The sequence below is a fragment of the Chrysemys picta genome, chromosome 6, assembly GCF_011386835.1.
Source record: "Chrysemys picta bellii isolate R12L10 chromosome 6, ASM1138683v2, whole genome shotgun sequence".
Classification (NCBI taxonomy): domain Eukaryota; kingdom Metazoa; phylum Chordata; order Testudines; family Emydidae; genus Chrysemys; species Chrysemys picta.
This window is the reverse complement of record NC_088796.1, coordinates 39,046,222-39,072,291: the sequence shown is the minus strand read 5'-3', so window position 1 is coordinate 39,072,291 and position 26,070 is coordinate 39,046,222. Positions and strand designations below refer to the sequence as shown.

The window sequence follows — 26,070 nt, the reverse complement described above, 5'->3', positions numbered from 1 at the left end:
CCATACCTGGATCCCCCCACACTAAGCCCCTCCACACTTGAATCCTGCTGGGCTGAGCCTGCCTACCTACACCTGGTGCACCTGGCAAAGAGGGGCAGGGCCCCAGGTTGTTTCTGGGGCAGGCCCAGCCCTTGCACTGTGTCAGGGTCGGATGCAGCCTCTCTGACGAGTCCCTATACCGGGGGAGGTGGGGGCTTCAGGGTGATCTCCAACCTCAATGCATTTAGTGGCCTGTGCTCCCCACTGCCATGCTGGAGCCACATTTATTTATTGACAAATAAAATTTGCATAATTTTAAAATATTGTGCACATAATTTTTTTTTTTTGGCACAGAATTCCCTCAGGAGTAATTCTAGGCTGCTGAACAGCCCACAGGCAGCCATGAGGAGGCAGCTGTAAGCCTCCATGTCAAGTAGAAGCCAGGTGTTACCTTCTGTGTTCTTGAGAGGCCCAGATGCTATGCTGTGCCTATGTTAGGAAGAGAAGTGATGACACTACTAGAGACACAACATTGTCAAAGTAAGAAGATGCCAGACAAAAGGAAAAGGAGAAATCACAATCTCTCCTAGAATAGGGGATATGAAGTGCTGCAAATAAGACATGTAAGTACATGTTTATCAAGCTTAAGCAGCTGGACTACTATGTTTGCAACATATCCAGGTGCTGTACAAACAATTAAATCTGCGCTAGAAGAAGTCCATTACCCAGTCTAGTAGCTAGAACTAGTATTGCTTAGATCAGCAACTAGAGGAAAAGAAGTTATAGTCAGCCTTGGTACAAACATACATTAGTTCTTGTTATGCCAGAGTCCTTTTCCCCAGACCTGGGGAAGAGTGGAGGGGCCTAACCGAGTTCAGTAAGTCACCTTCTCATTTTCCATAAAACTCTTCAATTATAAAATAGGGGCTATTGTCTTCCCTGTGGCCCCAAAAGAGGTGAAGAGAATGGGAGATCTAACACTACAAAATGGTTATGGTCACTTCCTCCAAAAGGCCATTATTAAAAATAGTTGTGTGTACAAATATATAGAATAATTATTCTTAATCTACTCACAAAGCAAACATGCCTTAGTGAGTTTTACTACCTGTTACATTTTTCTTTGAGAGAGTGCTGCAGAGATCCCTGGAGCTTTTTAGTCTGAGAACCCTTTAAGAAGGATATCTTTAGAAAACTGGTATTGTAGTTGTTGCTCTGCGGCAATATGTATTTTAATTGCATACCACTCAACTGCCTAACTCTGCAAAGAAATTATGGTTATGTAACTTCATATTATTTTCCTGTTTCAGTAGTTTGTTGTTGGTAAGAAAAGAACTGAAGATTATTTCCAGTGTTCCAGTTACCTCAGCAGGAAGAGCAGGGGGGCTAGCTCTGGTAGAATCAATAGAATAGAAATTTAGATTTATGGGAGTTCCCATGAAGCCCAAGCACAGACCCAAGATTATTAATTTATTTAAATACTTTTTGGAGAGCAATAATTCACGGTTCTTACTGATTCTCCACAAATATGTAAATTAGATTGCATCCTAGATGACAGATATCTTGATATTCTTTTTGCTATATAAAAGGATTTTTTTAAAGCTACTCTTGCAGACCTCTTAATGCACCTCATGGCAAGAACAGTACACTTCATAAATTTAGCATAGAGCTCACAGACTTTAGAATGGTTCAAAGTCTACAGCTACGGTGACCAGATGAGAGGAAGAAAATATCGGGACACATGGGGGGGTCGCCGGTGGAGGAAAAAAAAAAAAAGCGGAGTATTGTAAATCTGACACATACACCTACAGTACAAGTTCTAGACTCATTCAGCATAAGAGTACCCATAAAATATCCAAAAGAGCCTTTAACGTTTTCAAATGTCTGCCATTACTAAGACTTTCAGATAGCAACTGTTCAGTGCCTACCCAAAATATAGTAAACATGACTAGATTGTGTAACACAGTCCTTAAAAGCAACGCAACACAGGACAAATTGTAAGTGCCAAAGTATGAATAAACTAGTTCATTAATGAGTTATTGGCTTTTTCATGTCCCTTCTAGTGCTGAAAATTAATATAAATCTATAACTTCAAGGCACACATTTCTTCCCTCCTATCAGTTATAATTTTTTGTTTAGCAGTGGTGAAACTGCAACAAAATCTACTCTAACATGTAAACAAAGGAAACATACAACTTACTGTGGTGCTACACGCCTCCAGTAGCGATCAATTCCATTTTTAAAGTACAGCACAGCTAACCACCTTACATTTACATCCAGAGTATGATTTGTAAAGATATTCTGTAAAGAAAAAAAAGTTAAAATATTATTTAGTTCTTGGTCTAGTCCACAAGTCTCCCAAAGTTAAAACTTCACCTTTCTTCCAATCATCATAATGAGTGATAAATTTTCCCTCATGTCATCTTTAATGTACATACACAGCATATGAGACCTGTGTTTGTAAGATCTCATCCAGAAGAACCTTCAATACAGTAAATTGATTGAACTCCATTTAGTAACATCATGGGAAAATAATAGGCTATGGCTAGCTGGATTTGAATTGTTGTTATTCCTTGGAATCTAGATAAGTCAAACCTGAAGATTAGACCTCTAAGTGATGCCTCTGAGAATGCAACAACCTTCCCAGACCATCTTATCTTGCCATCCAACATTCAGAGCATGGTGAGGGAGGTAGTATAAGAACCTAGATAGATCAAGTGATTTAAACAACAAAAATTGGGCATTTTTGATTCATCAACCTCTAAGTATTTTTGTTTTGACTGGAGAAATTAAACAAAAAAAGTAATATGGATCCAGAAAAGTAATATGTATTGTTGGTGAGAAGAACATGGAAGGCATTTGTATAAATCTGTGTGAGTGTGTGTTTTATATATATATATAGCTATCCGCAGGTTTAGTGGTTATTGTATTGCTGACAAACAACTGACATGGGTTAAATCCTGCAGGAACACAAAACAATAGTTGTAGACAGAATTCAATTGCCTGCTGTTTGGTTGCACAATACCTAGTCTCCTTGTCCGACCAATCCCAGCCCTTGCACACCCAAGTGCTTCATCTGATCCCAGTCTCTCCCCAACAGCATTTACTGGCTCCCAGTCTCTGCATCCCAGTTTCCCTCCTCAGCTTCCAGACCCAGTCTCTCCCAACCCCAACTCCCAGTCTCCCCCTCACTACTCCTCAGCCAGTCTACAGTCCCAATCTCCCTGCCCGATTCCTCCTTTCAATCTACTCCTCCACACGCACCCTTCTGCAAGTCCAGCTCTTGTCCTCTCTGAAAATCAGCTTCCTCCCGCATATGCTGCCTGGGCCAAGCAAACAGGTGGTCACTGACAACATAGAAGAGATCACAGCAGACCAGAACTGCAATTGCAAGAAAAGTTCTGCTCAGCCTGGAACAGGCCCAGCCTGGTCATAATCTTTTGGAATTTAACAGCTAAAATCAAAGAAGTCTCCAGTGAGAACGTGCTAAGTGTGATATTTAAAAGGTTTAAAACATGAACAAATTTGAGTAGATTTTCATAGGGAAATCAAAAGCCATATCCCTGACAAAGCCCACCTCCCTTACCAAATTTCAAAACCCTACCCTAAAGCATGGAGGCACTAGGGCTTTTCAAATTAAGTTCTGGTAACTTCTATTATGAGCAGAACAACATATCTTTTCCTTAGCCTCGTTCTCGGAAATGCCTGCAACGTTTTAGCTGAAGTTTTCCAGAAAAATTCATCCAGAAACAGAATGCAGCATGGAAAATTTCAGCCCAAATGGTAAAGTCTGGCAAAGTTCTAATCAAACGAAAACAGAGTATTATAATGGAAAGTGTTGGTCAACCTTAACAAGTGATACCAGCCCCACCTATAATACATGTTCCTTTTATTTTTAATCTATACATAATTGGAACCTCTAACTTTGATTCAGACAATGGCCTTCCTCCCATAATAAGGCAGAAAGAACCATTGCCTACTATACAGTAACTGTGGTTCTTCAAGATGTTGTTAGTGTGTTGTTAGTTATATATGAGCCTCATGGATGAGAGACTGGATTCTTTTAAACAGCAGTGCCCACTGAGGCCTTCTGTCCACAGTGTGCCCTGTGCCGCCTCATGCTCCCTGCGAGGACATAAAGGACAGAGTGTCTGTGACCTTTCCCTTACTCCATAATTCGGAGTCTATAGTAGCCAAGACTCTGAAAGAAGGATAGAAGGTGGACACACTGGACAATATTTTCCATGCCATATTAAAAGAGGGCAATAAAGAGCTCATTCAAATTGAAAGGGTTCACAAATCCCTTGTCTTCAGGCCCCCAGCAGGCTCCAGATCAAGAGATGCAACTATCTGTCTACATTATTAACAAGACAAGGATAAAATACCAAGGGAGATCTGAACCACTGATGATTGTTAATCAGCTGATACAAATTTTCCCAGATCCCTTACAAAGTGAAGAGTGACCAGGTGACCACAATTCTTAGACAGAACTACATAAGATACAAATGGGGGTTCCCATTTAGACAGTCATTTAAATGGAAGGATAGATCCAAAAGAAGGTAAACAGGTACTTATAGACATGGGAATAGGTGAATCAGATCAAGAATAATCTGAATGGGATCAAAGGCATTGGTCCTAGAAGTCAAAAAGAAATCACTGGGAATTAATCAGATCAAGAGTCAGGGCAGCTCAAAGATGCATCATCAATACAACAGGATAGACATGAGAGCGGAAGAAATAGTCCAGATGTAGAAGAACAAGATTAGTATATGGTCTAATCATAGAATGTAGGGCTGGGGGGACCCCAAAAAGTCATCAATGCCAGACCCAGCGCTGAGGCAGGACCAAGTAAAAACCTACACCATCCCTGACAAGTGTTTGTCCAACCTGTTCTTAAAAATCACCAATGATGGGAATTCCACAACTTCCCTTGGAAGCCTATTCCAGAGCTTAAATACACTTTTCCTGGTATCTAACCTAAATCTCCCTTGCTGCAGATTAAACCCATTACTTCTTGTCAGACCTTAGGTGGAGAACAATTGATCACCGTACTCTTTGTAACAGCCCTTAACATATTTGAAGACACATCAGGTCCTCAAGATTAAACACGCTCAGTTTTTTAAATCTTTTCTCACAGGTCAGGTTTTTTAAAACTTTTATCATTTTTGTTACTCTCCTTTGGACTCTCTCCAATTTTTTGGCATCTTTCCTAAAGTGTGGTACCCAGAATTAGACACAGTACTCCAGCTGAGGCCTCACCAATGCCAAACACAGCAGAACAATTACCTCCTGTGTCTTATATACAACACTCTTGTTAATACACTCCAGAATGTTATCCTTTTTCACAACTGCATCACATTACTAACTCATATTGAGTTTGTGATCTACTATAACCCCCAGATCCTTTTCAGCAGTACTACCAACTCACTAGTTATTCCCCATTTTGTAGTTGTACATTTGATTTCTCCTTCCTAAGTGAAGTACTCTGCACTTGCCTTTATTGAATTGCATCTTGTTGTTTTCAGACCAATTTTCCAATACAATAAATAATGAATATTATATCCATGTGGTTATGATAAAGGGATATAGCGAAATGGAAGCTGAGCTATACAGCATCCAGGATATTTTACTCTATATGGACACAGTATACTGAATGGATATAACATTATAGTTAATTTAATGTTGTGATTTATATTCTAAATAAGGTTAATAACAAAGTAGCAGAGACCCAGATCGCTCCTACTGAAATAAGTTTGACTTTAGAGTTAAACACAAATGTCCCAAAATTTATATTAATTGAAGAAGGTTTATGGTGGAAAATTTTAAGAATAAGAGAATTAAAAGATGGTGTAGTCATCTCATAATACCCAATGTTATGCATATATGTCCCCCCGCAGGTATTTTTTACACCACAGAAAATAGATTCAGCCGGAGAGGTGCTGCAATTACACCTTTTTCCCCACCAGGGGCTGCTGTGGCACCAGAACAGAAGGTAGCCGGCTCTCGCACTGGAGCAGCCAGCCGCACAGAGGCAGGGAGCAGAGTCTGTGTTCCTCACAGTGCCCTACCGTGGGCCAGGTGAGGAAGCACGGGATATGGGGCGGACGGACAGAGTGGGGCACATGGGGCTGCTGGGGGCAGGGGGTAACAGACTGGGGTTCAGAAGAGCTAGTGGGGGGGGACAGACTGGGGTGGGGGCACAGGAGCTAGTGGAGTGACAGCATTGAGCCAGAGCAGAATGGTATTGGGGGTGCAGGGACACATGGGGACAGGGGGAGGAAAGAGGCTGAGTGGGGGTCCAGGGCCACATGGGGATGGGGGAAAGGAGGGTAAAGAGACACATGGGGACGGGACTGCAGGGATGGCTTAGTGGGGGTGCAGGGACACATAGGGACAGGGGAGAAGGGGTGCAGGCTCACAAGGAGACAGGAGCAGATGTTTTTGACTGAATGGGAGTGACTAGGGGGTCAGACAGGGTCTGTATGGGGGCGGCTCCCCAACTCCCTAACAATCTCCCTCCCGCGCCAGAAAAAAAAAAAAACTGTTCCATACTTCTCCCACCCACATCCAACAACCCTCCAAATTCACTCCTTCCCAACAATTACTTCCCTCTCACTCAGCTCCTCCATTAGCCCAGACTCCCCCAAGCCTTTGCACTGCTTCTGAACTGTGCGGGAAATAGGTTTCTGTATTGTAGTTCAAATGAATTATTACTCAAAGTTTTGTACTAATATGCTAGTAAGGAATCTATTTGTCAAAAAAGATTTCCTGAATCTTTTTTCTTGTCTGTATTGTTACAGACATATTTGTTGACAGATATTTTGAAATAAATTACCAAAATAATTGAAACTGGTGTGATTATAATGTGTTAATAAGATATGCAGAATTTTACAGAATTTTAAAATACTGTGTGCAGAATTTTTAATTTTTTTGGCACAGAACTCACTCAGGAGTAGACTGTATACATAAGACATTCGGGAGGAAGAGTCTGAAGCTACACTTCCAGGTCTCAGAATCCATTCTCACCATGAAGAGGGAAGTACAGAGGACAATACTAGGCAGCAGACATGTGGGAAAATGTAGCAATGGAGGGAAGAGCAACCCAAATACTTAAACACATACAGTGTTTAAGATACTTTTTTGCCACAGCTATAAGTGATTTTCTAAATCATTCTAACACCACAAAAACTTCCATTAAAATACTCCTGGGGGAATTCTGTGCTACTGCGTGTGTGCATAATTAACGAGACCTGCATATATTTATTTTTTTGCGCAGAAAAAAAGCTTCTGCCGAAATGTTATTGCAGTTCCACCTTTTACCCACCAGACAGCGCTGTGGCGACAGAAAAAAGCAGCAGCTCCCCACCAGCAAGGAAAGAGAAAGAGCCTGCCTTCTTCGCAGCGGGCCAGGTCAGGAGACAGGGGCTATGGGGAGACAGACAATGTGGGGTGCTGGGCGGGGGGGGCTCAGACAGGAGCTCATAAGGGCTAGTGAGAGAGGACAGACTGGGGTAGAGGCTGAATGGGAGTGGAGACACAGGGCCACAGGGGATAAGGAGGTGCAGGGACACATAGGGCCAGGAGAGTGGTTGGGTGGGGGCACAGAGACACATGGGGATGGGGAAGGGGGTACAAAGCCACATGGGGATGGGGCGAGTGAGTGTCTGAGTGGGGGTGGAGGGACACATGTGGCCAGGGCATGCAAGGACACATGGGAGTGCAGGAAAAACACAGGGACAGGGCAGATGTGCCTGACTGAATGGGAGAGGCTAGGGGTCAGCCAGGGTCTGAATGGGGGAAGCTCTCTAACAACCGTCCCTGCCCCAACAAACCTGTTCCATACTTTTCCCACTCATACCAACAACCCTCCAAGTTCACATCCAGGCTCTTTTGGAGCAATTTTCTTCCCTCTCCCTCAGCTCCTCTGTTACCGATGACTCCTCCAAGCCTTTGCAAGAATTCTGAGGGGTGGGGGAAATATGGTTCTGTATTACAGTTTATATGAATTATTACTCAGAGTTCTGTATTATACCTAGTAAGGAATCTATTTGTCAAAAAACATTTCTTGAATCTTTTTTGTTGTCTGTATTGTTACATACTTGCTGACAGGTATTTTGAAATAAATGACCAAAAATAATTGAAACTGGTGTGACTATATTGTGCTATTTTGACAAATAAAATATGCAGAATTTTTAATTTTTTGGCACAGAATTCCCCCAGAAATAATTAAAAGATTAACTTTAAAGAGAGCGGCTGGAGAATTAAACAATATCAACTTTATGCCAGGAGACAAGAGAGATACATGGACATTTTTAAGAAGTTTCTGATTTTGCAATACACAAAAATATGTCAGATCCCTAACCAAAGAAGTGCTATATGCTCTGGCTGCATTGCTGTCAAATGAAACAGTTATTTTATCATTACTGATCTTTTTCACCAAAGGAAAAATAATCTGTTGAAAATGTGCCTTACCATTAATGGGTCCAATGTGCTGTGCAGAGAGATAACACTCCCCACCCCTTATAAAGTTTATAAGCTTTATTTAATAGAAAACATTCAATGAAAACAAAATTGTAAAAAAGAGATCATCATAGTTTAAAATGACTATTATTGAAACATTTTAATTAAATATTCTTGTCTTATAGGATAAAAACAGGGCTAGCTCAACTTCTGTTTTTCCATACACAGGGGATGAAAAACTATAGAAATGGACCAATTTCTGTCACAAGGGTGTGAGGCGTGGGGAATTGTTGAATGTAAGTATCACCTTCCTCACCCTCAATTCCAACCAGATTTCCACAAGTTTAGGGCTCTGCAGTTTCAGGGAGTGTGGCTAGATAAGAGAGGCAGAGCCAGAAGACTACTATTGTGCACTTATTATCTTACTTATTCCCCTTCAAATCTGCAGAGATTTCCTCGTGTAATATAGTGCTGACCCTCTCTAAGACCTTCCACAAATTGATCCCCTTATAACTGTGTGCGGGGGAGAAGAAGAGAGTTTGGGACTGCTGTCATAATGGTTCCTGAAGAACCTTACTGCCATTTTGGGAGAGGAGAAGTGGAGACATTGGGAGTAATGCAGAGGTTTCTGGGCCACCAAGCAAACATTCCAGCTCTCCTCAAATATAACCAGATCTGTGGGAAAGCCCTGCAGATATCATGACAGCAACTGGTTTGAAGGACTGTGCTCACCCAGCACTCCAAAAGAGGCAAACCCCACACACCCCTCATGGGACAATTCCAAGGAAATTGCAAGATGAAATTTACTTTCCCCATCCTCCTCCTTTCCATGCAGATGTTGTGATTTGGCCCACAGTCATATTTTACTACAATAGTCTGACATATAGCAATTGATTTGCTTTCTGTTTTTAATGAGTATTTTTATGCAGACATTTAATTTGGTCATACTACATCAACTCTTCTAAAAAAGCAAATGTGGAAGTTTAGAGTACTACATCCCCCTCTCTTTGTGATTAAGATATGAATAACTAAAGCAAAAGACAAGTACCTAGCCACTGAAGACTTAACTACATTAAAAAATTGACTTGTCACAGACGACATGTTACTAACAACAAGCACTCCTGAACCAGTGTTGAAAATGGTTTATTTACTACAACTGATAGGAGAAAACCATTCTCTGAACTATTACAGAAGCAAGACTGAGACTTATTTCCTACAAGTATAAATAAGTGCACGTGATCAAGTAAATGTCCTGCCCACCTCTTCAAAACTTAGTCAGGTGACAAGTAACAGGAAAAGGCTGAATGGTAGAAAATTATATATATATATATATAAACATGTAATGAATAGCACTTTTCACTCCAGCTTACCAACAAGACTGAATAAAAGCCCGGCTGTATCTCCCACTGCTTCAACTGCTCCTCAGCGGGTTTCAGCACAGCAGTATCTTGACTGGTGGCTTGGGTCAAGACCTGCAGCACAACAGTGCTGGCACTATTGAGATCCATGAAAATCTGATAAGAATATTTAAAAAGGAAAAACATTAATGTACAGATTAATGAAAGATGCTGAACACTGCACTCCCAATCCAGCAAATTACCTAAGCACACATTTGATTTTAATCACCTTATAGGATCGAGCTCTTACAAAAAAAAGTACATACTTTTCTATGGCACGCAACACGATAGTATTTAAGCACTTGAATATATAAATGAATTTATCCTCACACCATCTATGCAAGGCAGAGTATTGCTCCCCGTTTTACAGATGGAAAACCAAGTCATAGTGCAATTAAGTGACTTGCTCAAGGAAATCTGGGGCACCATGACAGAACCCAAATTTCTTGAGTCCCAATTTAGTGCCTTATCCACAGAACTATTTTCTCTCTCTAATGCCAATTTTTCCACATTAGTAGCATGCAGCCCATCCTCTCCTAAAATGCTAAGAGAAAACTAGAAGTGAGTAATTGTTAAGATACCAGAAAGTTTAGCAGCTTTCAACTTTCAGTGGTGAATTTGCCTATTGACAAAAGAACAATATAAACATTCAGATTGTGATGAACTATATCCTTAACTTATCCTTTTTTTCCTGGAATGGTACAAGTATTAGGAAGAAAGCAATAAACAGTATTAGCCTGGTAGCACAGAGGATACAACCTTGGACATAAATTAGCCAAAGTTCTTCCAGTGTCTTCTTTTGTATGACAGCGCTTCTGAGAGCATATAGGCTTCATAAGTTTCAGTAGGAGAACAAGCCCACAATCTATGGTTGCAAGTTTTCTCCATATCCAGTGCCTTACAAAAGGTCAGGGTTTCTTGGGCCTGGTCTACACTATGACTTTAATTCGGATTTAGCAGCGTTAAATCGAATTAACCCTGCACCCGTCCACACATCGAAGCCATTTATTTCAAAATAAAGGGCTCTTAAAATCGATTTCTGCACTCCACCCCGATGAGTGGAGTAGCGCCAAAATCGATATTGTCATTTCGAATTAGGGTTAGTGTGGCCGCAATTCGATGGTATTGGCCTCCGGGAGCTATCCCACAGTGCACCATTGTGACCGCTCTGGACAGCAATCTGAACTCGGATGCACTGGCCAGGTAGACAGGAAAAGCCCCGCGAACATTTGAATTTTATTTCCTGTTTGCCCAGCATGGAGAGCACAGGTGACCACAGACAGCTCATCAGCACAGGTAACCATGCAGGCCGATAATCGAAAAAGAGCACCAGCATGGACCGTACAGGAGGTACTGGATCTGATCGCTATATGGGGAGAGGATTCAGTGCTAGCAGAACTTCGTTCGAAAAGACGAAATGCCAAAACTTTTGAAAAATCTCCAAGGGCATGATGGAGAGAGGCCACAATAGGGACTCAGATCAGTGCCACGTGAAAGTCAAGGAGCTCAGACAAGCCTATCAAAAAACAAAGGAGGCAAACGGTCGCTCCGGGTCAGAGCCATGGACATGCCACTTCTACACCGAGCTGCATGCAGTTCTAGGGGGGGCTGCCACCACTACCCCACCTCTGACCAGGGATTCTGAGGCGGGGATAATCTCATCAGCTACACCTGAGGATTCTGCGGATCGGGAAGAGGAGGAGGAGGACGACGACGAGCTTGCAGAGAGCACCCAGCACTCCGTTCTCCCCAACGGGCAGGATCTTTTTCTCAGCCTGACGTGTAAGAACACGAGGGGGGGGGGGGAGGCTCAGTACACCTTCCCATTCCACCCCAGTGGACAGCCCAAGCAAAAGGCTGTCATTTTTTTAATCTTTTTTTAGTGGCCTTTTCCTTCCCGCCGATCCTCCTCCCAACGCCCCCCCCCCTCGCCCCCCGGGTTCTCTCCCTCTTTTTATAATCCATTAATAAAGAATACATGATTTTTAAATAATAATGACTTTATTTCCTTTGAAAGCAAGCTGGGGGAAGGGGGAGGGTGGGTTCCTTACAGAGAAGGAGTCAATAAAGGGGGCGGGTTTTCATGAAAGAGAAACAAACAGAAATTTCACACTGTTGCCTGGCCAGTCATGAAACTGGTTTTCAAAGCTTCTCTGATGCACAGCGCTTCCTGCTGTGCTCTTCTAATCGCCCCGGTGTCTGGCTGCACGTAATCAGCAGCCAGGCGATTTGCCTCAGCCTCCCACCCCACCATAAAAGTTTCCCCCTTACTTTCACAGAGATTGTGGAGCACACAGCAAGCAGAAATAACAATGGGGAGATTGGTTTGGCTGAGGTCTGAGCGAGTCAGTAACGATCACCAGCAACCTTTTAAACGGCCAAATGCACATTCTACCACCATTCTGCACTTGCTCAGCCTGTAAAAACAGCTCCTGACTCCTGTCCAGGCTGCCTGTGTATGGCTTCATGAGCCATGGCATTAAGGGGTAGGCTGGGTCCCCAAGAATAACTATTGGCATTTCAACATCCCCAACGGTTATTTTCTGGTCCGGGAAGTAAGTCCCTTGCTGCAGCCATTTAAACAGAGTAGTGTTCCTGAAGACGCGAGCATCATGAACCCTTCCCGGCCAGCCCACGTTGATGTTGGTGAAACGTCCCTTGTGATCCACAAGTGCTTGCAGCACCATTGAAAAGTACCCCTTGCGGTTTATGTACTCGGTGGCTTGGTGCTCCGGTGCCAAGATAGGGATATGGGTTCCATCTATCTCCCCACCACAGTTAGGGAATCCCATTGCAGCAAAGCCATCCACTATGACCTGCACATTTCCCAGAGTCACTACCTTTCATAGTAGCACCTCAGTGATTGCTTTGGCTACTTGCATCACAGCAGCCCCCAAAGTAGATTTGCCCACTCCAAATTGATTCCCGACTGACCGGTAGCTGTCTGGCATTGCAAGCTTCCACAGGGCTATCGCCACTCGTTTCTCAACTGTGAGGGCTGCTCTCATCTTGGTATTCTGGCGTTTCAGGGCAGGGGACAACAAGTCACAAAGTTCCATGAAAATGCCCTTACGCAGGCGAAAGTTTCACTGCCACTGGGAATCGTCCCACACCTGCAACACTATGCGGTCCACCAGTCTGTGCTTGTTTCCCAGGCCCAGAATCGGCATTCCACGGATAGAACCTGCCCCATTAACAACATGATCTCCAAAGCTCCGGGGCCCGCGGTTTGAGAGAATTCTGTGTCCATGTCCATGTCCTCATCATGCTTGTCGCTGCGCTGCCGTCGCCTCCTCGCCTCGTTTTTCTGGTCCTGGCTCAGCATAAACTGCACGAGAATGCGCGAGTTGTTTACAATGTTCATGACTGCTGTCTTGAGCTGAGCGGGCTCCATGCTTGCCATGGTATGGAGTCTGCAGTGTTCACCCAGGAAAAAAGGCGCGAAAAGGTAGTCTGCCGTTGCTTTCATGGAGGGAGGGGTGAGGCTGTACCCAGAACCACCTGCGACAATGTTTTTTGCTCCATCAGACACTGGGATCTCAACCCAGAATTCCAATGGGTGGGGGAGACTGCGGGAACTATGGGATAGCTATGGGATAACTACCCACAGTGCAACGCTCCGGAAATTGACGCTAGCCCCGGTACATGGACGCACACCGCCGAATTAATGTGCTTAGTGTGGCCGCATACATTCGACTTTATACAATCTGTTTCCAAAATTTGAATTATATAAATTCGGATTAATCCCGTAGTGTAGACATAGTAGACATAGCTTTGGAGGTGTTTTTTTATTAGTTACCTTTCTGCAAAGCGCAACAGGCTCAGAATAGTACTGTAAGTAGCTTCAACTTTCGCAACACGCAGAGCACAACCTGGGATGATATGAAAGTGTCAGATGAGTGAAAATTAAATATTAGCTCTTTTGTCTATTCTGAATAAAATGTTGCTTTGTTAAAAGTAACTGATCAATTTCCAATAGTTAATTTACACAATCTCATACATTTAAGCATGTTATACCTGTTTAAATGATTGTAGAGCTTCAAAATTAGAGACAAAAGACATTCCTAGAAAATTCTAGATTTGCACTCATTAGGCATCCATGTTAATGCACATAAACCTAATTCATCTGAACAGGGAATGTTAATTACTTACTTTTCCACAAAACATAAATTTGTTTCCCTTTTAAATGTGAATTTATAATGACCTTGCTGTCCGTTTAACAAAAAATGAACATAAAAGAAGCAAATGTTACATTAACTACTCATGGGAGAATTCTGCAGCAAAAAATTAAAAATTCTGCACACGATATAAAATTCTGCATATTTTATTTGTCAAAATAACGCAATAAAATAACGCAATAATAACAACTCTGGTTTCAATTACTTCAATAATATATTTAAACTACAATACAATGGATGGAGAATGGGAGTGGGAAGCATTGGAGGAACTCCCCGAACATCCTTGCCTAACAGTAATGCAACTAGGTTTGACCCTTTATTTCTAATTATTAGTAAACAAATATATGCAGCCAAATGCTCAGTATTACATCATAGACAACTGAAGAGCAAGTGAGGGCTTGGGAATCAAACTCACAATTTAAATTGGCTACTGACCATCTCCAGAAAGGTCAGTAGCAAACAGTTCCTGGAGCACATTCTGATAGGAATTTTTTTCAGCCAAAAAATTTAGACCAGTTCTGTAAAGCACCATAAGTATTTATAAGGCCATACTGTCCTTTACATCTCTCTGGCAATGTAAAAGAGCCTTAAAATTTTACACCTGTTTTACACTCCTGGGGGAATTCACAAAGAGAATGGGAACAATTCACTAAGCAGGCAGGCTGCTACATTTTGCTCTGAGGGGACAGTGCCTGTCCCACGCCGACCTCCTCAGAAACATCCCAAAGCCCTGCCCCTCTACACCGAGCATGCTGCAATAGCGAGCGAGAGGGATGGAGTCTCTCTCTCTGACACAGTGGAAGGAGGGAAAAAAACTTTTTTGAATTATAGGAAAATTATAATAAAACCATAAAAATTGGCAGAGGCTAGTGTAGCAGCAAATTATTTTTTAACTTTTTAAAAACTGACTAGATTTCAAGTTTAAGATTTCCTTTTAAAAACTAACCTATCTTTAAGAAGAATTGACCCTTTAAAAGTTGGACAATTTCACTAGTTTAGAACTTGAATTAATTAATATAATCTGTTAACTAAAATTCTAAATTGTACAAATAAATCAGGTACAGCTACAGTACCGGCAAGGAAATTGCTATGAAGAAATAAATCAAAGGATTACTTCAGCAAAAGCATGTAAATCTAGCATTGCCTGGATCCTAAAGAACCCAGTATAACAACTCACTCATAGCCAGAAATCTCAATTTGTGATAAAATAGTATGTTATATTGCCACCAAGTGGTAACAATTAATTCAATCTCTTTCCAAGCCCGTAAAGTTATCTACTTTGTAGCCTAAATCTAACATTTAAACGGTGTTGCTATTTTATATTTAGGCTTGGCAGAATTGGATTTTCTTTTCAATTTTGACAATTAACTATTTTTATTTTTATGGTTGTAAGAAGTTATGGGGTGGTGTAGGGTTAGGGTAGCACAGACAGTGGGGCTGCAGGAGTTTCCCAGTATTGACAACAAGGCTGCAGGCGGCTTCCCACGTGGTGAAGGGGTCCCAGGCACCCTGCCACAAGGTGTGGGGGAGGTTACAGTCCTGGCTCAGCAGAACAGAAACCCCAATTATGGCTGCAAAGATGAGGACAAGCACCTGAGCATGGGGTAGGCCACCCTGATGCTGAACAGTTCCTGCTGAACAAGTGGAGTCATGACAGCAGAGCTGCACAGCTCCAGGGCCAGTGATACCTGATACCTACAGGCGCAAGGAAAGTGCAGTACTGATGAGGCAGGGCAGAGGCCTTTGGCCAGGACTGCCAGGAGGAAGATGGGCCACCAGACGCAGGGGGAGACCACCCTATTGTGGAATAGCTCCTGCCAGGGTCAAAGCCATTCAGCAGCATGGTGGACTCCCCTCTGGCTAGGGTCTCATCCTCCTCCAGGTCATAGCTGGGAGGGACCACAGCCTTCCCCACTCCTTGTGCATGCAGGAATCAGAGTCATCAGCCCTGTGACAGCACAGGAATCTCTCTGCAGCTCAGCGTCATGGCCCCGATCGCTAACTCCCAGGATAGCAGGGCTGCAGAGGACTTTCTTTGCTACCACAGGGCCGATGACATCCAATCCCTGCAGGTGCAAGTGCAGGTGAGGGCAGGGAGGCTGCTGTTACCAAAAGATTTTTTTCATCCCTTTCACTATCTCAGCTGAAATTGATGTTTACCAACATCTATCAATTTAAACTGAATCCTGCCAAGCCTATTTTTATTTAAAATCAAGTCACACCTATCTGAATTATTTCCCTGTCTCACTTCAGAAACAGGAATGGAGCATGCCAAACATTCTGCAGCAGATCTTTCTGCTCTGGAATTTAATACTGTTGCAACAATTCTTCCCAGCATTTGTACACACATAGATAAAGTGCTTACCAAAAGCCAAAACGTTGTGCAATATGTAGCTTTGTTGTATCATTTTATGCAAAAGAAAATGTCATCGATTAAGAAAACATGAATAATGTCAGCACCCAGAATGTGTTCAAGAAACAGCAATGACAACAGCATTTCTTTTAAGAGAAATGGAGGCAGATGGTGTTTGCATCGAAAGAATTCATTTTTCCAAAAGACCAAAAAAAACCATCTGAAAAGGCACATCATCGAAAACAAAGACTTTTCCAGAATGTCAGATTATACTTTCCCGTAAATACACTTGGTAATAAAAGAGAAATGCAGAATGCACAGAACTGTTGTTTAATAGAAGATTACTTATGAACTATTCCATGATGCATCAGCGAGTTCAATTGTATGAGTTATAATTTCTTAAGAATGCAGGTTATAGTTTTGCTAATTACACTGCTCTACAGCCAAAATGCTTCTGAAATAAATGTAGTCAAACTTTACTAATTCTGGGGTCACCGAGAACGAAAATGATGCTTAAAATTGTTGACTGGCTCTAGTTTTCAAGATATGGTATTGGGTCAGCATATACGACCCTTGACTTGGGAATGGCGGAGGATAAGTGAGTTATAAAGGGAAGGGAGCTCAATTTAAACCAGAAGTGACTAAAATACATCTTTGACTGGATCTATGAATAAATCTATGACTGGGTTTGGACAGTACTTGCCTTTTAGGCAAAACAATGAATGATGCAATCTGACGCTGGTATTGCGTCATACATGATATGAATTGCATCATGTTATTCCTAGAAGTCATGGATGATGCAATCATAATGAAGCTTACATCACTCTGCTGAACAAATTGCCCTATATCAGCTCTAGAAATCATACAGTGTCGTGCTCTCTTATTTGTCAGTGTTTGATTTTGCAAAGGGACACATTTCTGTTTAGCCAAAGTGCGCAGAGATGCCTCGTACTTGTGTGAACAGTGCAGATAACTTCTGCTACGTTTGTGGTGAAGTGACTCTTGCATCACAAAAGCGCAGTATAACCACTATGGTTAAGAAAGCCTATCACCTTTATTTTGGCTGCAAAATTGGAGATCAGGACAAGAGGTGGGCCCCACACATATGCTGCAACACTTGTGCAACAAATCTTCGCCAGTGGTTGAACAGGAAAAGGAAATCTATGCCTTTTGCAGTGCCAATGATTTGGAGAGAGCCAACAGATCATACCAGCAATTGTTACTTCTGCATGGTGCCTCCAGTTGGGAAAGGTGTGTCAAAGAAGAAAAAATGGACTGTGCATTATCCAAACATTCCATCAGCTATACGCCCAGTACCCCACAGTGAAGGACTGCCGGTTCCTGATGCACCAGAATCCTTCTCACTTGAGTCAGACGAGGAAGAGGAAGAGGATGACACTTCTGGTCCTGAACCATTAATGTCACAGGACCCACATTTTTTCCCATCCTCCTCCTCTGAACCACACCTCATAACACAAGGTGAACTGAATGACCTGGTCAGGGATTTGGAACTACCCAAGAGTAAGGCAGAGCTGTTGGGCTCCAGACTACAGCAGTGGAATCTCCTGGCAGGTGATGTTAGGGTTTCCATGTTCCGTGACCGTCAAAAGGATCTTGTCCCATTCTTCTTCATGGACGGTGATCTTGTAGCCTGCAACAACATCGATGGTGTGATGGCAGCCCTCAACATCGTTCACGATCCAGATGAGTGGAGACTGTTCATTGATTCATTGAAGACGAGTCTTAAAGCTGTTTTACTGCATAATGGCAATGTTTTGCCATCAATTCCAGTTGGTCATGCAGTCCATATGAAGGAAACCTATGACAACATGAAACAACTTTTGAGGTGCATAAACTATGACCAACATCAGTGGCAGCTTTGTGGCGATTTGAAGGTTGTTGCTCTCTTGCTTGGTCTGCAGACTGGATACACAAAGTACTGCTGTTTTCTCTGTGAATGGGATAGTCATGCAAGAGATTCCCACGACATCAAGAAAGATTGGCCACTCCGACAGTCATTGGAGCCTGTGAGGAAAAGTGTTCAGCATCCACCACTTGTAGAATCAAGGAAGATTTTATTACAACCCTTACACATCAAGCTGGGTCTGATGAAGAACTTTGTCAAGGCCATTGACAAAACACAAGCAGCTTTCAAGTACCTCCGTGGAAAATTTCCAAGGTTAAGTGAAGCTAAGATAAAGGAAGGTGTCTTTGTTGGTCCTCAGATTCGTCAACTTCTTCGAGATGATGCAATTGACAATGCACTGCGTGGCAAGGAAAAGACGGCATGGAAAGCCTTCCAGTTAGTGGCAATAAATTTTCTCGGAAACAAGGCAGACAACTACAGGTCGTTGGTGGAAAACCTCCTCAAGGCATACAAAAGCCTTGGTTGCAACATGTCACTAAAGATACATTTTTTGCACTCTCATCTAGATTTTTTCCACCGAACTGCGGAGCAGTGAGCGACGAGCACGGCGAGCGATTTCACCAGGACATTGCAACAATGGAGAAATGCTATCAGGGCAAATGGAGCCCATCAATGCTTGCAGACTATTGCTGGACAGTGACAAGAGATGCTCCATTTAATGAATACAAGAGACAAGCCAAGAAGCGCCAAGTAGACACTGAATAGGACTAAACTATGTACATAATAGTTTTTTGCCTTTTGTTTCATAATAAATGTTATTTATATAACCCTTTTGCTGATTTTTAAAGTGTTACATAAACAGGACAGGTGAAATATTATCATGTAAAGCAACCATAAACACATGAAAAGACCTAGGTTTACAATTTATGATTAAAACTCTACTATCTACACAATATACATAGATATAAAATGTAAAAACTTAAATATCTTAGAAACAGTAGCCAATTAGTTGTTTTAATTGTCATATTTGAATTCAGCACATCAAAATACATAATAAATAGCACACTTTATCTCTGAAGCAGACGACTTCTCAAAAATTGTAGACCAGTGTTATTTTACCATTATCCCTTTTACAAGCTCTCATTTTTAGAATGATCCAAACGCTATCCAGATACTAGATGGGCACAGTAACACTTCTATTATTAAGGGGAGTTAAGTTTCACACTTAAAGCTAGAATTCAAGCTCTTTGTTTTGTAACGCAACACTGTGTATGTTCTCTGAGCTTAGAGCACAGAATCTGAGAGCACATCATGAATTTTCTAGAGATTTTTTAGCAAAATCTGTTACTCAGTTTGTGAATTAAAATTTATTAAAAATGGGCCCTTTAAGAATTTTCTCTCCATTGTGTGATCTGTCTCTGTAGCCCTCACATTTTCCATATAATTAAGACTTATCAGGCAACTCTGAATGTATATTTGAGGAAGTTAAATTTACTTAATTACATTCTATTAACTGTCTTTTCCTACCTTTCCTAATATAGTCACAATCTTCCCTTACTCAAAATGTCTACTATTTCCCATAACTTACAATACCACTAGAAATATCCCTGCCCTCAGTAAATTTCTTCACTGTATGAATTAAACCAATTATTAAAAAAAAGAAAGAAAGGAATACGGAAAAACAGGAATTCTACCATGTGCAGCCTTAAGGACCCCTTCTGGATCTTCCTCTTTGTGGATCGCCTTTCAAGTAGGAATCAACAAACTCTTTAGGAGTGGGTTAAGGAACTATTTAATAAACATCAGAAAAGTGCTGGAAATCAGGACTCCTAGGTTCTTCTCCCAGTTCTAGGATGGAGTGTGTCTACTGGTTAAGAGTAGTGATTAGATGTAGTCAAGCACAAATATTTGTCAGATTCTTTCAGAGAGGCAGTGGGGCAAAGTGTATTTCAATCACATTATGGAATGAGATTCTTCCTATTTGTTGTTACAAAGAAAAAATGCTGCAAAAAAGTGAATTGTTTTGAAATAGTCCTTTCTAGGGGGCTGGGGTCGAATGTGACAGGACCAGTCAGGCCAGTTTGTGACTTGAGTTTTCACTGCACAAGGGGCTGGGACTCCCACTTGGGCTGACATTCCTGCGGGGGTTGGGAATCTGTCTGTATCTCCCCCAGCCATCTGCTTGTGTATTTCTGCCTGCTCAGTTGCCCATAGAGACAAGCAGTCAAGTACTTGTAGCTGGCTTGAGTTCTGGGGGCTGTATTTGGAACGGGAGCCCCCTGAAGTTGGCAGTGGCTGGAAAGGGATCTAGTCATTTCTGCCTAATGCAGAATCCTCCTTGCATTTGCTCAGGTCTCTTGGAATCTGACTGTTTAACATCCCCTCCTGCCCCTCACCTGCTGGCTAGCACTGTAGTTCTAATGCAGAGTATGTGCGCCAAAGATGCAGTGCAGACATCTCCTAGGATCTGAGGCAGCTGCTGGAGACAGGTCGCAGTTTTGGGTTTTTAATGGCATCCTCTCAAAATGCACAAGTCCTCTGCAAAGCTTGGGCTGGATTCTGCTCTTACTCAGGTCTATGTATCATAGACAGGTCTATGATACATTACATATCGGGGTTCCATTTCCAGCTCTGCTAGAAAGGATCATGTACTACCTCCATTACTCTTACTTGTAAAATGGGGTGGCTGATACCTTAATACATAACCTTAATACATAACCTTATTTCTGTGGCTAACACGCAGTCAACCTACATTTCTTTACAGTGGACTGCACTTCCACTTGCATCCTCCAGACTGGAACATGCAGTCTCCTCAAAGGACATCACTAATGGTATACCTCTACCTCGATATAACGCGACCCGATATAACATGAATTTGGATATAACACGGTAAAGCAGCGCTCAAGGGGGGGGGCTGCGCACTCTGGCGGATCAAAGCAAGTTCGATAGAACGCAGTTTCACCTATAACATGGTAAGATTTTTTGGCTCCCAAGGACAGCGTTATATCGGGGTAGAGGTGTATTTCAAATATCAGCCAGTAAATAGCCTTTAGTGTTATGGAAATTTACCAGCCCAGATAACAAAATCTTCTCACCTACTCTGACAATAACAATATTGAAAATCCTAATATTATTGTACTTTTCATCAAGTAAGTGGGCAAACCGGATATGGCATGGACTGAAGAATGCTCCAGAACAATGCTTTTCAGATTCTTCCCAATAAAAGCTAAAGCACTACACTACAAGTACAACCATATCTAATAACCAGCGTATGATTTATCTAAGTTACAAGAAACATGGTTGAGTTGTGTCCACATAGAAGGCTTCCCCCCCACCCCATACACACACAATAACCAAGTGCCAGTCAGGTTTCTGCATTCATATATAAAATCATAATTAGGAGGCATAATATTGGCAAATTCTGGGAAACTTGGATAAGTAATCCCATAGATCCTCAGCAAGGACAGAGTGCACAGAGGTTATTATATCTTAGGTAGCTAAATATTTACCGATTTTTTTAATTTCAGAACTATTGATAAAAATATCTGTCAACATTTCAGTACCTCTATTTAGTGAGTGGGGCTAATCTCTCCTTTAGTAGGAATGCCATTTTACTCATTGTTCCTGGTATGGTCCTCAGGATTTCTGATCTGATTATATGATGTGAGACTGAAACTCCTTTTCCCAATAGAAAGCACTGAACATGTTGTTGTGCCTTCTATTTTTAAAATAACCTCAAATACGTCTAAAGCCCAAAATCATTCTGGTATACTGAACTGCAACTTCTCATCTAATTTGCCATCCAATACAAATCAGGTGACTATCATACAAGAAGTCATTTGTACATATTCTGTACCTCACTCTCATAGACATTATTAAAAGTATGTACTTTCACACAAATATGCATGCAAACATTTCAACTTGCATCTCTGCCTGTGACTGATTAGATACGCTTTTAAAATACCCCAGCTTAGTCCAAGAGGAGTTTGATATTTCTAGTAGTGTTTCCTTCCAACTGGAGTCTCAAACTGTTTTTCTAAAAAAACAATTTTATACTTTGCTAACTGTGGCATCAATGATGTTGTATGTCAAAAGTTTCTACTGGTTCTGCAAAAATATATAGAAGTAAATTTGCTACCTAAAGTATTACTAATGTCACTCTTACTGGTACCTGAAACACACACACACAAAAAACCTCTAGAAGTATTCAGTTTAAAAATAAGAAAAAAAATTGTATTGTTTTTGCCTGATCTAATTCATGCAACTCAGCAAAGAAGGAAACTAGATATAGGTAAGAAATAGTAAGTGACAGGATCTTCACATCCATCCTGATTCTGACAAAACTCCAGGTAACACAGAGGGACAAGACTTCTGTTTTGAGATGCTCTTAAAGGAGGTTTATATCAATCATAGAAATGTAAGGTTGAAAGAACCTCAGTCTAGTCCATCCTCCAACACTAAGATGGAACTAAGTATACCTAGACCATTCCTGTCATGTTTGTCTAACCAGTTCTTAAAATCTCCAACAACAGGGGCTTCACAACCTCTTTTGGTAACCCATTCCAGGTCTTAACTATCTTTATAGTTAGCATGTTTTTCCTAATATCTAACCTGAATCTTTCTTAGCGCAAACTATGTAGATGACATTTTGTCCTACCCTCGGTAGACATGAAGAACAATTAATGGCTGTTCTCTTTCTGACAACCTTTTACATATTTGAAGACTTATGTCCCCCATGAGCCTTCTTTTTCTAAACATGTCCAGTTCTTTCAACCTTTTATCATAGGTCATGTTTTCTAAACCTCTTATTTTTGTTGCTCTCCTCCGGACTCTCACCAGTTTGTTCACATCTTTTTAAAGTGTGGGGGCCAAAACTTGACACAAAGTCATCCACAAATTTCATTAACATACTCTCCATTCCACTATCCAAGTCATTAATGAAAATATTGAATAGTACTGGACCAAGGAGAGATCCCTGTGGGACCTCATTTGATACCTCGTCCCAGTTTGACAACCACCATCGATAACTACTGTTTCAGTAGTCTTTCAACCAGTTGTGCACTTAACTTACAGCAATTTCATGTAGACTATATTTTCCCAGTTTGCTTATGATAATGTCATGTGGGACTGTGTCAAGTGAACAAGAGAAACCAAAAATCAGCTCTTAAGTAGAACCAGGGAAGCGGAGGTGATTCACAAGTCAGGAAGAAGAGGTAGAAGAGCAAAGGAGAGGATAGACGAGGGTAAGGAAACAAAGCAGTAGTCTGAAGACCAGGACTGGTGGTAACACCCAGAAGACGAAATCAGATTACCTATAAAATCTTGATGGCAGGAATGGTCTCTTAGTATATGTTTGTACAGCACCTAGCACAGTGAAGCCCCAACCCTGATTGGAGCCTTTGGGTATTACTGTAATACAAATAATAAATTGTAACGATAAGAGGACATTGTGAATGAGAAGATGCCAGAGGGAGGTAGGAGACAATACTGGGAGAGGGCAGCTGATGAGGAAACTGACAATAGCATCTAGCATAAGTAGAAGGGAAAAGTGCCCAAAGGATGCCTGGGATAACAAAAAACAATTTCCCTCAGTTTGGTAAGCAGAATGAAGGAGAAGCCCTCCAATCTGCAAGTATACATTTAGTGTAAATTTCAGCTTGAATTTTCAATCCAATATAGGTATGCACAATGGAGGATGAGAGGAATACTTCCTACTGAGTTCAAAAGTCAGAAGTCAATGCATTTTTTTTAACTCATGATTTCTTGATCTGTTTTAGATTTTTAAACTTGCAAGTATAAAACTCCTCTGACTTTTTCACCTCCCTCCACGATTAATAAATAGATTTTATTCCCTCCTTGTTTCTTCAATCTATGCTTTGTAAAGTTATTTAATGCACATAATGCAAAGCAATAAGTGAAGCAATAAGACAGACATAATTCTATAAATTGAAAAGATACGGAAACAAATTATTAAACAGTAAATCTGTAAGCACCTCGAGGTTAATATGGTATTACGGAAGAGTCAACATAGATTCGTCAAGAACAAATCATGCCAACCCAACCTAATTTCCTTCTTTAGAGGATTACTGGATAGAAGAGAAGCAGTCGACATGATATGCCTTGATTTTAATAAGGCTTTTTAGTCTCACATGGCATTCTCATAAGCAAACTACAGAAATGTGATCTAGACGCAATTACTATGAAGTGGGTGCATAACTGGCTAAAAAATCATAGCAAAAAAGTAGTTTACATGGCTTGCTGTCAAAACGAGAGGCTCTAGTAAGGTTTCACAGGGGTCTGTCCAGGGTCCAGTACTATTAAATATTTTCATTAATTACTTGGAAACTGGGAGGGAAAATGTTCTTATAAAAATTGCCAATGACACCAAGCTGGGAGGGATTGCAATCAGTTTGGAGGACAAGATCAGAATTCAAAATGATCTGGATAATTTAGAGAACTGGTCTGAAAACAACAAGATGAAATTCAATAAAGACAAGTGCAAAGTATTACTCTTATGAAGGGGAAAATCAAATAATGCACAAATACAAAATGGGAAATAACTAGTTAGGAACTAGTACTGCAGAAAAGGATCTGGGGATTATAGTAATCACCCATATGAAATAACCCTTTCTTATAATGACTGTCATGGTTTATGCTGTAGCAGATTACAGTATCATTTGGAGATGAGGGCTAACATATACCCATAATGAGCATTTGATCCAAAGGCTTGCAAAAGCAATGTGGCTGTCAGTCTCTTAATTTTCAGAGAAGCCAAGATACCATCCAATACATACCATGGAAAAGGTGGGATTATTACATACCACATATACTAAGGTTATTTTCTAATAAGATTAGAAGAGGGAAAAGTAACTCACCACTACTGTGACAGTCCTTTCTCCAGTTCTGGTGAAAAATGGTGTTGTGAATGGGTCCCAAATCCTGCTTTTTCAAAGACCTCTAAGAAAAGATGGCAATTCTCTAACTGGAAGGCTGATTCTGGAGGAAGAGGGAAATAACCTAAAGTGAGAAAAGCACAGCATGTGAAGAAATATGGAGCTAATACCTCAGTCCTTCCAGTTTCCCTAACAAGAAGCCAGAAGAAAACTATGGGGTTGGAGAAATGGATAATAGCCCACTTTCTCCTCCACATCAAAAGGAAGTACTTTGATATGTCTGTACAATACAAGACTTGCTAAGGCTATGGCTACACTACGAGCTTTTAGAGACACGGCCATGCCGCTACAGCCGTGCCACTAAAAGGCACACAGTGTAGCTGCTATTTGTCAACAGGAGAGAGCTCGCCTGCCAACAAAAAACTCACACACACACACACACCCAGGAGCAGCAGTGGCTGTGTTCACAGTTGTTCACACCAGTGCTTTTTGTCGGTAAAACTTTTGTCATTCGGGGGAGGGGAGGGAAGGTGTTTTTAACATTCCTGAAAGACAAAAGTCTTGTGGGCGAAGTGCCAGTGTAGACAAAGACTAAGAATAATCCTGAACGGTCTTCTCTGCACTTAGAACAGCAAATGCCATACTATATCAGAGTGATCCCATATCTTGTCTCTGACCCTGAACAGTACCAACTACTTCAGAGGAAGGTGCAAAAAACCATGTAATGGAAAATTATGGAATAACCTGCACAAAGGGGAAGTTTCTTTCACTTTTCTCCTTGCTTCTCCCCATCAACCTATGTTACAAACAATTCTTATTTTTTCTTCCACAACACAGAGAACAAATCTGATCCTCTCTGTTTTAAGAGCCGAAACCTTCCTCCACGCCCTGATTAGCCCCCATTCTGATTGTTGTCACCTTTCCTCTGCCCTATGCAGCACTCACA

At 41.5% G+C, this 26,070-nt stretch overlaps 1 protein-coding gene across 7 annotated transcripts in view; it reads right to left on the bottom strand.

Annotated features, from left to right (window-relative positions):
- Window positions 1–26,070, bottom strand: part of IPO11 (importin 11) — a 255,344-nt gene that overhangs the window by 228,407 nt on the left and 867 nt on the right. For 3 of the 7 annotated variants that reach the window (XR_010602178.1, XM_005300955.4, XM_065599019.1), the window contains exons 2-4: window positions 25,107–25,248; window positions 9,807–9,950; window positions 2,177–2,277 (exon numbers count right to left, since the gene is read on the bottom strand). Coding sequence is in view for 6 of the 7 variants with exons in the window: in XM_005300955.4 (XP_005301012.2) it covers window positions 2,177–2,277; window positions 9,807–9,944 (239 nt within the window). In the remaining variant the exon portion in view is untranslated. Of the gene's footprint in view, window positions 1–2,176; window positions 2,278–9,806; window positions 9,951–13,632; window positions 13,706–25,106; window positions 25,249–26,070 lie in introns of all 7 variants that reach the window. The other 4 variants (XM_005300957.5, XM_005300959.4, XM_005300958.5 and 1 more) reach the window with 2 other exon arrangements.